Source organism: Aethalodelphis obliquidens, unplaced genomic scaffold (genome assembly GCF_003676395.1).
Source record: "Aethalodelphis obliquidens isolate GAN/ISIS:26980383/991018 unplaced genomic scaffold, ASM367639v1 scaffold2, whole genome shotgun sequence".
Classification (NCBI taxonomy): domain Eukaryota; kingdom Metazoa; phylum Chordata; class Mammalia; order Artiodactyla; family Delphinidae; genus Aethalodelphis; species Aethalodelphis obliquidens.
In genome coordinates this window covers 21,748,823-21,763,176 of record NW_020837946.1, presented here as the reverse complement: position 1 = coordinate 21,763,176, position 14,354 = coordinate 21,748,823, and the positions used below count along the sequence as shown (strand labels likewise).

The 14,354-nt window shown below is 38.9% G+C and overlaps 1 protein-coding gene across 9 annotated transcripts in view; it reads right to left on the bottom strand.

Moving 5' to 3' along the window:
• The window catches only part of FN1 (fibronectin 1), a 69,782-nt gene that overhangs the window by 23,926 nt on the left and 31,502 nt on the right, over positions 1-14,354 (bottom strand). For 5 of the 9 annotated variants that reach the window (XM_027122101.1, XM_027122063.1, XM_027122094.1 and 2 more), the window contains exons 21-27: positions 10,111-10,205; positions 8,517-8,685; positions 7,979-8,065; positions 5,462-5,653; positions 3,937-4,209; positions 2,640-2,822; positions 415-504 (exon numbers count right to left, since the gene is read on the bottom strand). In XM_027122101.1, the coding sequence (XP_026977902.1) occupies positions 415-504; positions 2,640-2,822; positions 3,937-4,209; positions 5,462-5,653; positions 7,979-8,065; positions 8,517-8,685; positions 10,111-10,205 (1,089 nt within the window). The remainder of the gene's footprint in view (positions 1-414; positions 505-2,639; positions 2,823-3,936; positions 4,210-5,461; positions 5,654-7,978; positions 8,066-8,516; positions 8,686-10,110; positions 10,206-14,354) is intronic. The other 4 variants (XM_027122084.1, XM_027122095.1, XM_027122098.1 and 1 more) reach the window with 1 other exon arrangement.

The window sequence follows — 14,354 nt, the reverse complement described above, 5'->3', positions numbered from 1 at the left end:
ACACACACACAGACACACACGCCACATCTTCTTTATCCATTCATCTGCTGATGCACTTTTAGGTTGTTTCCATGTCTTGGATATTGTGAACAGTGCTGCTATGAGCATAGGAGTGCTCGTATCTTTTTGAATTATAGTTTTGACTGGATATATGCCCAGGAGTGGGATTTCTGGATCATATGGTAATTCTATTGTTAGTTTTCTGAGCAACCTCCATACTGTTTTCCACAGTGGCTGCACCAACTACATTCCCATAAGATGTCGTAATTTTTAAGACCAGTGATCAAAGGTGATGACGAGGTGAAAAGCACTCCCACAAAAATGGAGATGTATTTTCAGAAGTAGCATGGAATTTTGCTCTTTAAAATCGGTAGGTGAAAGCTACTCAATAAGCATGTTGCCCACATGACTCACCAGTTTTCTGTCTTCCTCTAAGAGGTACGCTCTCATGCTGCTCGTAAACACTGGAGACGCTGACTAAATACTCTGTTCCAGGCAGGAGATCTGAAGAGGCAAGTTGGAATTATTTTTAAAATGTGCTTGAAAGAATGAAAAACGAAAGCACCCTTAGGACTATTTCAACGGATAAAATATCCAAGAGTCCTGTCTTAGAGCCTATTTACACCTAAGTGAGTGTTGCTGCCTGCAGAGGGGCTGTCAGTAGGTGATGAGGAAGGGTCACCTTGCCCTGTAGCATCTCTAAGCCCTGCCCCCAGCTCCACCTGTGTGGGTATGACTCAGCTGCATCCGAAATAAGATGGAGTTGCTGCATGCAGCACAGTAATATTTCTATCATTCACTTAACGGCACGTCTGTTGAGGGCATGTGATAATGACTGTGGCACTGTGAATATCATTTACCTCTCACAATCACCCTAGCAGGTAGTTTGCTACCTTTTTTTTTTTTCTTTTTTAGTTTGCTACTTTTTAAAGCTGCTTTATTGCCAAACAATAAACTGAAAATATTTACAGTGTCTAATTTGACAGATTTTGACAAATGTATACGCTTGTGAAACCATCACCACATTCAAGATAATGAACATATCTATTACCTCCACAAGTTTGGTTTACAATTATCCCCAGTTCCTAATGACAAAACTAAGGCACAGAGAAGTTATTTTTTCGATATATTTGCCCAAGATCACACAGGAGTTGAGCCCTAAGCCAAGACCAGTGGTCTTAACAATTACCCCTTACTGAAAAAGGGTCATACTGATCGGGAGTGATGGGTTCTGTCCTATTAAGGTAAGAACAGAATACTTAAGAGTTGAATATATATATTCCTGGGTCTCCTCTTCTCTCATTCTGAGGTACCAGAAAAGGTACAGAGTAAGGTTTCTAACCATTGAACTCCTACTCAAAAGACCCCCATTCCCCTCTACACCACCTCCCCTTCTGCAGGGGCCCCTGAAGCACCAGACTAGGAGATGGGATGCTTGGACTCCCCTTTCCTCCTTCCTGCTTGGCCAGGGACAATTTACTTAGCCACTGGAGACCTCAGTTGCTTCATCTGTAAAACAAGATAATAATGGCTTCTCTGGAGGAGGGGGGGGAAATGGCTACCTTGAGATCTAGAATAGAATCTAGAATAAGATCTTAGAGCATATGAATAACATGTGACAGGTCTATGGCTAAGGTGGGGAGACAGAGGTCCCGAAGCAGAGCCTTGTGTATTGGGTAATGCTGTAACTACTGATTCCAGAATGCTCCAGAACAGAATCATAGCCCCACTGATAGGCAGACATGAGGATTTCTCGCCCTCAGCCACAGAATTGGAAACCAAGACTATGGTCGTGCTGAGCTGCCTTTCTTTGTATTTCACTCTCTAAAATACGTTTGAAAGATAGAGGATGTTTTCAGACCATCATCTGGTAATGTACCTAAATGTGAACTGTTTTTCCCTTATGTAGAAGCTTTTGCTTTTTGTTCTTATGTATTTTACTATTACAGTGAAAATAATGAGAAGCAACATGTGAAACAGCACCATGTTGCAGCCTCCTTTTATTTTCTTTAATAAAAAATATCAATTTCAAAGGGTAGAAACTAGAAACAATTTCCATAAATTGTTGTTGTTTATTTTAGTTTCAGTTATTTTCTAAGTCCTCAGGCTTCAGAGAAATCCTACTAACAGATTCTTTTTGAAGTACAAATTACACTTCTGGCTCTTTCTTCAAATTAGAATCCAGATGTACCCTGAGTGACCAGTCACTGTTTCTAAGTCTTCAAATGCCAAATAGATTACCTGCTGACACTTAAATGAGAATAAGACAGATACCGTGACACTAGTTTCAATCCTCATTTTTTGTCTCGTTAAACACTAAGATTTAGTCATATAATTTCTCTGGGCCCACATTTATTTTTATGTGCTTATTTGGAAGCAGAACTTGTTTGAAGTCTTTGAACTTCACTGTTGGGGTTTTTCCACTCTGATTTTTAAAAAGTTGTAGATATCAAAGATATATTAAAATAACAACAAACATGACATCTTTCAAAATTTATAGAGCTGCACGTTAGATTTGGAGTCTAGCCTGTAGTTCTGTTGTAGCTGTCTTAATCTTTCTCGCTCCTACCTGAGGATACAGAATCTCCTCCTTATGTGCTAGCTTAGTATTTATTGAACAAATATACTTGACCGCTTACTTGTTAAGAACACTGCATTGTCTGAAGGAGAAACTGACAATTCTGCAACATCCTCCTCATTTTTCACAGGCGAGTAGCGCACCAGTAAGCTGGTCAATTCAATGGATGGAGGTGGGGCCCAGGTCACACGCATCGTGTCGGGACCAACATTGGTAAATCGCAGGTCAGTGGGAGGAGGGACAGCTGGTTTCAAATAAGAAGGAAGACTAAGTTAATGTCACTTAAAAATTAAAACTAACAAGAATAGCTGGAAAGGTAAAACCAGTATTTCATGCATAAAGGAAACGAGTCATCATCATGCAAATAGTCTAATCTAAATCATAGTGAACTACCGTTAAAAATAAAACACTACACCCAGTACTGTTAGGCCCCTTTAACCTTTCTGCCATCAATATATTTTAAAGGGTCAATTCAATTCACTTTCAAATACATAAAATCCATGTACATGATTAATACAACTGATGATTATTTAATCCCAGGCTGAAGAGGCTTAGCTTGCTACACAGCAAAGAGAAACATAGCAATACATTCCAAAGATACACATGCACACAGACAAAAACACAAGAGGGTCTTAAATTTCCCTCTGACAGGAATGACTACAGCTACTGCCATAGCTACAATTCCATTCAGTGAATTCTACTTACAAGTGAAAGGGGTTCATGCAAATTGGTTCTCAGCATGTTTCTTACCATGCAGGGCAGAGAACCTTTATAATGTTGCATGCTGGTCCCCAGACTGTGGTTAAAGAGGAGTTTCTTTACCTCACCATGGCAATGAAATCTAGAATGTTCCAAAGTCTCTTTTTCTCCTACCGCAAAAAAAACCTCCTTCCACTCTACCCTAAATTTCAATCGTTTTTTAGACAGTCACAAAGAAGGAACATGGTAGAGTTTATCAAATAATAGAAAGAAGGGTCTAATGTTACATTTTGGAAGTACATTTCTTCTTATTAAATGGTGCTCATGATACAATTTGGTATTAATGTTAGATTTTTAAAAAATAATTCTAGGTCGGCAAATTCAATTAACTTTTTCCATTTCGTATTTGATAGATCAGATATCTATCTCTGGCTTTACACATCTTCACGGTTTAAATGAAAATGTACTTAAGACTATTGTATATATCTTCATCCAGTAAGTTTGGCATATGCATTCCACTCCTTACCAATCGATCCACCCTCTCTTACTCTTTGGCAAATTGCTGGCTTTTCCCTTGAAACATCCACATTTAACCAGAGTGTCTGGTGGCAGCATGCAACACCATCCATGTCTCAAAAACAGAAGTTTTCAAAATTCACCGGTTTGTTGTGTCAGTGTAGTAGGGGCACTCTCTCCGCCATTAATGAGAGTGATAACGCTGATGTCATAGTCAATGCCAGGCTCCAGCCCTGTAACTGTGTAGTATCCTACTGAGGAGTCCACAAAATCTTCAAAAATAGGGATACCTTCTCCTGCCGCAACTACTGTGATGCGGTACCCAATAATGGTGGAAGAGTTTAGCGGGGTCCACCTCAGGCCGATGCTTGAATCGGTTATATCAACAAAGCTTAGGTCAGTGAGCTGGGGCACCTCTATTGAGTTACAAAGCAAAGGAGGGCAAAGGAAAACAGAGGCAAAAAAGAGGAAAAAATAAAGCAGTGTACATCAGGTTACTAGTGGTAAAACTGATAGTGTTAAAGCAATGATGGTAATATGCAGTCTGCTCCATATTATCTGAAAAGACTTTTTAAGCACCATGAATAGTTTCCCTGGGAGAATAAAACAGGTTACAATATTACTTCAGGGATTTTTGTTTGTTTTTTGAAAATCCCCCAAACAGTAAAATTTAAATCTCTCAGGTTCTAAAAATTATAGTCCTGTTTAGGATGTCGAAACCATTCTTAGAACCTAGACGTAATACCTGTAGTAAGTATCAGCAAAGTTTAAAAAAAATCCAAAACTATTTTAGTAGGAAAATAAAACTTTCATGAAGAGGGTTAAAAAAAATTGATTGATGAGTTTTTCTTTTTTTTCCCAGTAGAAAAACTCATGACAACATCACGGTCATAATGCTAATGCATTATGAATGTATGGTATAAAATGTGCCACTCCAAAGCACATTCAGGGGAAAGACAGGCCTGAGTCCAAGGCTACTGTTAATATTTTATTCATTTCATAATCAAAATTATTTAAGTAGCATTAGTAAAAGCATTCTACCAAATAATGCAAAGAACACAATCTGTCCAATGCTTTCATCTGTCATGATGCAATTTTGGACAAACAACAAACCTATCCCTAAATAGGTCTTTTCAATGTTGTCATTCAATCCACAAGAAAGAACACCCTAAAGATGTGGCCTTTCTTTTTTTTTTTTTTTTTAATTTTAAGAAAAGAATTTGAAACGGCACGATGAAGAAATGAATGTGTCAACCAAGAGCTATTTCAGTGCTCACATACGGAGACTGTAAGATCAGGCACAAATGTACGGATGGGATGCATTTACCATATTACTTTTCGCCTGTCAGTACTGAGTACAGACACATGACATCATTTTAGTAATAGTTCCACGTGAGCGGACAGTACAGAGTTAATGCCATGGTTGCCACTCCATTGCATACCCATCGAGACAAAGAGCATCCCAGTGAAGCAGAGAGTCAAGCAGTGTTAACAGCAAGCATTTGTCCAAATAGTTGCCTTGATTTCATGGTTCTAGAGAGTGTGGTTCGGAGGTCAGAATTAAATCCCAAACATATTTGACACATTCAACCAACTGGGGATTAAGATGCCAATCCCCACTCTTACTGAAACTGCCACTCTGAGGATAATAGCTTATTTTTCCATTACCTGGCATGATGGTATCAGAGATAGGGACACTTTCCTTGTCATCTTTGACAGTGTAAACACTGACATTGTACTCCAGGCCAGGACTCAGGTTTTCAAAAGTGCAGGAACTCTGATCGGCATGGACCACTTCTTCCAAAGAATAGCCCTGCTGGCCATTTGTAGGGGTGGTGGTAATTCTATAGCCAGTAATGTCTGGAGAAAACAGAAAGGAGGAAGTTACTGCCCAGAACATTTGTGACCCAGAGCCTATTAAACTCAACTCCAACGATGTACCCTCGAAAGGGAATGGGGAGAGGACTCAGCATTTATGTATTGAAGACTCTACCTATTGTCATTCGGGGCTTACAACAACCCTTTGAGGGAGGTATTAATATCCTCAGTTTAAGAAAATCTTGGAAAGGGGAAATGATTACCAAAAGCTTTTCTGTCTCTAAATTCCATGGTCCTTCTACCACTCTACCCTGTTTTTCTTAATGGATCATTTGCAGGACAGCTGAAGACTTCTATTTTACCTGCTGGGATGGAATGGCTCTCACCCTTAGGCACATTCCCCAAAGTGGGCTCTCCTAATTTACAAGGTCTAAACCTATGGGATTTACAGGAAGGGAATAGGAAAGGAGAAAAAGTAAAAAGCAAAAGCGGCTCTACTTATCCTAGAAAAAGTATATTAACTGCTGAAGACTTCAGGAATCATAGAAGTGGGGCAGTGAGAGGGTTGAGGGGAGGAGAGAGACATTCAAATTAAAATAGTGATGAACTGAAATCCATGGGGAAAGACTAAAAGTAAAGCGAGGAAGTATATTTAAGTTAAACTTACTAAAGGGAGAGAAAATGATGGTACATTTTATAATTAGGAATAGGGTAGCCACTAAAGTGGTCTATACAAGGAAATCCAAGTGGGTGGGAAATCAATGTTTGGGTCATTACATTGGCTAGTGACCATTCAGATGGACAGGCTAAGTCATCCATTAAGACTAAATATTAATGATCTAGCTTCTGACAGGCATGAAACTTGCCAACCTAAAAGTTTCAAATTTAGAGTGATTCAGCTGGGAATAGCGTAGTTTTGGCTTAAATGATGTTTCCACAGATAATGAAAACTTCACTAAAGTCACTTTACTTCAGAGGGGAATTAAAAAGGATATTTTAAGCTAGCTTTATTGCGTGTGACTGCACATATTGATCTGACTTATAAATAATTGCCTTAGCTGTGTGCCCAAGCAAAGGGAAGAACTGTTTAAAAGATTAGAGTACAAATAGAAAGAGTGAAATAATAAACTAAATATAGCCATTAATGAAAAATCATAGGAGTTATAGATACCATCAACATTAGTTGGCATTTCTGTTTTTGTTTAATTTTGAAATTTGTTTTAGAATTTCCTCAGTAATGAGTATCCTGATATCTCAATAGTGATTCCCCCAATATACCCAATATTAAATATTTTAGTTTACACTTCTCATTGAAAGAGACTTTCACATGGACTTGGCAAAGGTCAGGAATGCCTAAAATTTCGCTTTCCATTGCCCTGGTACATCATGGTACTTGAATATTGCCATAGGTATCTTTACACATTTTAGGATACTGTAAATAATTTTCTTTTTAATATGTGTGAACGAGTTTAGACAGAAGCTGTTTTTTTTTGTTTGTTTTTTTTCTGCGGTACGCGGGTCTCTCACTGTTGTGGCCTCTCCCGTCGTGGAGCACAGGCTCTGGACGCGCAGGCTCAGCAGCCATGGCTCACGGGCCCAGCTGCTCCGCGGCATGTGGGACCTTCCCGGACCGGGGCACGAACCCGTGTCCCCTGCATTGACAGGCGGACTCTCAACCACTGCACCACCGGGGAAGCCCTAGACAGAAGCTTTATGTAAAGCTTTAAAAACAGTCATGGAATGCCAGTTAGCCAAATTTCTCATTATTGAGTATAAGTAAAACAAACTAACAATTAAAAATCCAAATACTTGCAGTCTGGTGTAAGAGTGAGTCTGAGCACTTAAGTTACAATCCCAGTTCTGTAACATTTAAAATTTGAGACTATGGGTAAGTCGATTTTTTTCTGAGTCTCAGTTTTTTCACTCTGTAAAATGGAGGTCATTTCTACCCTGAGATTTTTGTGGTGCAACTCATGATAAAATATTTGTGAAATATCTAAGTTTATTGAGTAATATACTTAGAATCTATGATAACCCACAAATGGAAAATTAGGAAGTATAACTTCAGTCATTTGTTTGGCGGTTTGGAATGCCACTGAGCAGAAAGGACTGACTGCTCAGAATGCTTTTCCTCAGCCCTCATGATTCCCTATAGCTCAGTAAGAGTCTACCTTGCTCTCTTTCCTGTAATTTAAATAAATATGCAGTAAAACACCCTATATGTCACTCTATGATATATGCCTGTATTTTTTTATGGAGAGCTAGGTACTTATAATTTTGACCCTTTCTCTGAAGGGAACACAGTTTCTAAACTTTGTCTTGGGAAGGCATTGCATATACTTGCCCTATGATACATCCCAGGCTTACCTGGGGTGGTACTCCTCTCCCAGGAGACAGTAAGCACGCCAGTGTCGGGGTTTGTTTCCAGGTGCAAGTTCTTTGGTGGAGACAGTGCTATGCAGAAAAAATTTTTTTTAATTAAAAGTTAAAGCTAGCACAAAGCACTTGAGCTGTGGAATACCTCTCTCTCTTTTCCTCCCTCCCTTCCTTCCTTCCTTCCACAATCAGTAAAAATAAAGAAGTTATTTATTTAAGTCCATGCTGGACAGCAATTCTCTGAGAGAATTTTTTTTTTTACAATTTTTAATTTTGCAACACTACTGAAATTTTTTTCTGTCTTGCCAGTTCATAAACATTTTTGACATGGAAAGAACACTTCCGATGCCATAGACTATATGACATGAATTGAACTTGCTACTCCAAACTTAGAAGTAGCTAATAATACAAGTAGGGATGAAATCTTTCCCTTGGGTCATTGTCATAAGTAAAAAGTGATATTGCTATCAGCTACTTTAAAAAAGTGGAACAATTTAAAAAACAAAAAGAGGCAAAGAACTCCTCTTACGTGTCACCACTTTCTTCACAATTGGTGTATCTCTCTCTTGCCCGTCTTTCAGGACTGAGATGGTGTAAATGTATTCCACGCCTGGAGTCAGGCCAGACACAACGATGCTTCCTGACTCTGAGGTCACTTCTCGTGGTGCTTCCCCTCCCTGGCTTGGTCGTACACCCAGCTAGGAAAAAAAAAGCAAAATAAACACCAAGGACAAATATTTCCAGAGTTGGGTTACTGCTGAGAGATTGTGGTTATGCTTTGCATAATGTGGACCCCTCAGGAACTGCACTCTGCTTTTAGTTGGGAATGAGTTGGGACCTTACTTTAGCTCTATTAAATAATGTAGCTGGAAATTCCCTGGAACTGGGGGCGGTGGGGGAGGGTGCCACTTAGGGGAAGTATCTTCCAAAACTAAGTTAAGGTAGCTTGTAATGGAAGTTTCCAGAGAAACATCATTACATACTGTTTTGCTTGATAAATAATCTCCTGGTACAAACCAGAAGTACACAAGCGCTTTGGGCCACATGCCGTTCATTTCTTATTTTCTTTTTGCTGGAAGAAATCCTCTAGTTCTCTCTTTAATGAGTTATTAGCATTCAACATAAATGTACCAGTCCCTGTAACACTCTGTACTTCAAAAACACTCCTTTTAAAGAAGGACAGCTTCAACTGCAGGCTGATATGTTACAAAAGAAGAATTAAGATGAATGTGCCCTTAATTTTCAATCCTTTCAGTATTCTATTTGAAAAGCCTAGGTAATATCGTGTCATCAGTGTTCAGCTCTAGAGACATCCTTAGTACTTTATAAGGCTTCTGAAAGTCAAAATGACATTATAAGGGAAATTTAAAAGGTATATTGACAATCTTCAAAAAGGGTTTCTTTATATTTAAGTAGCATAATCATCAATATGCCATTTGCGTATTTCAAAAAAGAAATGATCTTTGGTATATTTTTTTAAACAAACAATCATGGGGATTTAGTTTTGATTTTCAATTATAATAAATATTTCTCTCTCCACACTCTAAATGCCAAAAAAAGGAATTCTTTTAAACACATTCATTTGTATTCATCACTTCCCTAATACCATTACTTTAAAGAACATGTATCCAGATATCTATAGGGAAGACCTTAATCTTAATGTCTATTAAGAGATTCACCTAAGGGGCTTTGAACAAGTTGAGATGAAACTGATTGGATACAAATGTGATTTTTGAGTGACTCTGAGTTTAATTGGTCTCCTTAAATTAGTTTTAGTGAACTTGCTGATACCTATTTAGAACAACACAACAAGAGCAGTTTCCCTATATATCTTTAAATCTAACTCCCTGGGAGAAAGGATAGAGAAAACAAGATAACAACTAACAGTTCCATACTAATGTTTTCCTCTTTGCAAAGCACTTTCACTGCCTCAGTCCATCTTTCCAGCAATTCAGGGAAGCAGAAGTATTGTGATGCCCTGACAACGTGGTCAGAGAGGTATGAACAGAAACAGGACAAAACCCAAGTCTCCTGACTCCTGAGCATCCTGTTTCAACTACATCCAGAAACACGAGGCCAACCCAGGGCTGGATTACAAGGGATTAGGAACATCTGCAATTTACCTTAAAACCAATCCTTGGAGCAGGTGTCCATGTAATCACAATGGTGGTTTCAGTCACTTCTGTGTGGTAAGGAGGGATGGAGCCCAGAGGCTGCACTGTGAAATGGAATCAAAGCGTGTGTTCAAGCCTTAGAATCACAGAGAATGCAGATAACAAATTTTTTTTTTTTAATCTTTTGGCCGCACCTTGTGGCATGTGGGATCTTAGTTCCCCAACCAGAGATCGAACCCTCAACCCCTGCAGTGGAAGTGTGGAGTCTTAACCACTGGACCGCCAGGGAAGTCCCGATAACAAATATTTTTATCGAGAACCTCAGTTTTAGTCAGCTAATGGATCCAGAATGTGACATATGTGAAAATTTGGAGTAGGTCAGTGCCTCTCAACCTTTCATGGGCCTCACAAATCATCTGAGACCTGGCTAAAATGCAGGTTCTGATTCTGTAGGTCCACATGGGGCTAGGTAGTTTGCATTTCTGTTACGCCAGTGTTGTCAGTCTGGGAGTCACATTTAAGTAAGAAGGAGCTGGATGACCACAGAGGACCCTTTCAACTCCTTGGATTCTGAAATTTGTGTCTTTTCATCATGTTTGGGATTTGAGTTTGATGACAATAACTTTCCCTATATCATCAGTATAGAGAATCCCATATAAAAAGTAAAACTGGTCATCACAAACTGATTATCACTCCACTTCTTAACCATTATTTTGAGAACAATGGTTAAATTATAGATGATTATATAAAAATAGCTATATGCTGAATCACTCCATAATGATGGCCAATTATTTTTGGTTGCAGAAAGAGATGCCATGTGAAAGGTAAATGAAATCTGCCACCATGGATGCACTTATAAATTCTAAAGATACTTTCCTTAAATATGTGATTATTCACTCAGAATAATCACACTGCAGAAATTTAGTATTCTGCCACTGGAATTAGGAATTATAATAAAAGTTTATTTCGAATCTCCTAGCATCCTGACATCACTGCTATTTCTTAGTGAAAATAATACTTTAAAAAAAACAAGAGGGACTTCCCTGGTGGTGCAGTAGTTAAAAATCTGCCTGCCAATGCAGGGCACAGGGGTTGGAGCTCTGGTCTGTGAAGATCCCACATGCCGCAGAGCAACCAAGCCTGTGCGCCACAACTACTGAGCCCGCACGCCTAGAGCCCGTGCTCCGCAACAAGAGAAGCCACCACAATGAGAAGCCCACACACCGCAACGAAGAGTAGCCCCTGCTTGTTGTGACTAGAGAAAGCCCACGTGCAGCAATGAAGACCCAACGCAGCCAAAAATAAATAAATAAATTAAATAATTAAAAAAAAATTAATTAAAAAAAGAACAAGAAAAAGAGGAAGAAAAAGAGTATGTGTACATAAATCTGAAATAGATATTTTCAACAATCTTACAAATCTTTTCATAAATTTAGAATCTCTAAAATATAATTGGCAGAACAACTAAATCTTGTAATAAGCATTTCAATAACTGGCTGCTATGGGAAAGGTGAGGTCTCAGAAGGCAAGACATTTGTGTCTGGTGAGTCAAATTTAGGGCTTTCAAGCGTGTGGATGGCCTTGGTCACATGTTTAGTGCCTTCATAATTCCTTCCTCTTTACGTCTCAACCAAATTTTTGTGCCCACTGGGGACAAAACACTAGTAAACGCATTTATACTAAATTATGAATGGCTGGTGAGACAAAGACTTATCCTCCAGACTTAGACAAATGAACATTAAGAGTCATTAAGCCTATTCTGAGAAAGAGAAAAATAAATCTCGTATATTAACATATATATGTGGAATCTAGAAAAATGGTACAGATGACCCGGCAGAGGCAGAAATAGAGACACAGACACAGAGAACAAACATGTGGACGCCAAGGGGGGAAAGAAGGGGGTGGGATGAATTAGGAGATTGGGATTGACATATACATGCTAATATGTATAAAATAGATAACTAATGAGAACCTGCTGTACAGCACGGAGAACTCTACTGCACTTCGCTGTAAAGTAGAAACTAACACAACATTGTAAAACAACTATACCCCAATAAAAAAAAATACATAAAACATTTTAAAAAAAAGTCTTTAAGTAGTACTCCATTACTACTCAGCTCCAGTCATGGGAAAATTCAGGCCCAGCACTGCAATTCTTCCAGTGTTTTCCAATCTGGATTTTAATGTGCAATTTTTTAAAAAGTATTTTTATTTATTTATTTTTTGCGGTACGCAGGCCTCTCACTGTTGTGGCCTCTCCCGTTGCGGAGCACAGGCTCCGGACGCGCAGGCTCAGCGGCCATGGCTCACGGGCCCAGCCACTCCACGGCATGCGGGATCTTCCCGGACCGGAGCATGAGCCCGTGTCCCCTGCATCGGCAGGCGGACTCCCAACCACTGTGCCACCAGGGAAGCCCCCCAAAAGTATTTTGAAAATACTGCTGTCTGAAAAAATAAAATACATGTGGGCATACTTTGTAATGGCTGCTTTACTGGCTGAACCGAAGTTCTACTGGTTTGGAAAGATGTTTCACGAGTGTGTTATCGTTTGGATGGTATTCTCAGTGGAATTAGGATGGGTGACCTGTGATGCCTCCCCAGAGTCTCTGAAATCATACACCACTTGGCTGCCACTGACTTTGCCAAAATGCCATGGCCAGCCCTGGGTGACCATGTTAATGGCCACAAGAAACAATTCAGAGAGCAGTCCGCTTCTTTCACTGAACATCTGTGAAAGCCACAATTTTTTCACCAAAAACATTCTCCTCAACTGTCTTAGGCTTTAAGATTGGGTGTTTTCTATTGCTTGAGCCAGCCAGCTAGAACTTTCTCAAGCTTAAGATGATGCTCTCTGCCTGGGAAGACCATTACGGGAAATTCTCCAAACCACAAACCCACAAACTGATGGCAAACAAAGAATGTGACTGTAAGGATGAGCTATGGATTCTGGCAGGTCTTGTTAGGTGAAGGACAGCCTGGATGTTAAAAAAATAAATTTTTCCCTATTTATAAAGGAGTAAGCTGATTTCCCCCAGAAACAGCTCCTCCACCCCCTGCCATGTGCTTTTAACAAAAGTTATAAAACCCAGAAAAGTTATTCCCAGAATTCAGCTTGTTAACAGTAAAAAGCTACAGAAACGTAAAGCAATTTCAAAAATATGCAAGCCCTGCTGATGTTTACAGCCTCAGAGAGTACTTGAAGTTCAAATGAAGTCGTAGAACTCACCGCTTACAGAGGTTTATGTAAATCTAAGCTCGGTTGAGCTGTTTTCTCAATCATCTATTCAACAAATATTTTTTGAGGGAGGGAGAGGGATGGACTGGGAGTTTAGGGTGGGTAGATGCAAACTATGACATTTAGAATGGATAAACAACAAGGGTATAACACAGGGAACTATATTCACTATCCTGTGATAAACCATATGGAAAAAAAATTTTTTTTTAAGTATACAATGTGCAAGGCATGACATTGACCTTTACCTAATAAAAGTTCTATCAGTTAACTCAAATAAAATTATATTTATCAATAAATGTATTGTGCAGATAATAAAATAACATGTCCAATATATCAGTCTCCAGAAGTACTTGAAATAGTCAATATTGCCCCACCCACTCCATTTAATTATTTTTAGTATCATTAAAAATGCTTTTTCTTAGAGAGATGCAAATCAAACCTACAATGAGGTACCACCTCACACCAGTCAGAATGGCCATCATTAAAAAGTTTACAAGTGATAAATGCTGGAGAGAGTGTGAAGAAAAGGGAACCCTCTTACACTATTGGTGGGAATGTAAATTGGTGCAGTCACTATGGAGAACAGTATGGAGGTTCCTCAAAAAACTAAAAATAGAGTTGCCATATGATTCAGCAATCCCACTCCTGGGCATATACCAGACAAAACTATAACTCTAAAAGATACATGCACCCCTATGTTCATAGCAACACTATTTACAACAGACAAGACATGGAAACAACTTAAATGTCAATAGACAGATGAATGGATAAAGAAGTTGTGGTATATATACACAATGGAATACTACTCAGCCATAAAAAAGAATGAAATAATGCCATTTGCAGCAGCATGGATGGACCTAAAGATTATCATATTAAGTGAAGTTAAGTCAGAAAGAGAAAGACAAATACCACATAATATCACTTATATGTGGAATCTAAAATATGACACAAATGAACATATCTATGAAACAAAAACAGACTCACAAATATAGAGAACAAACTTGTGGTTGCCAAGGGG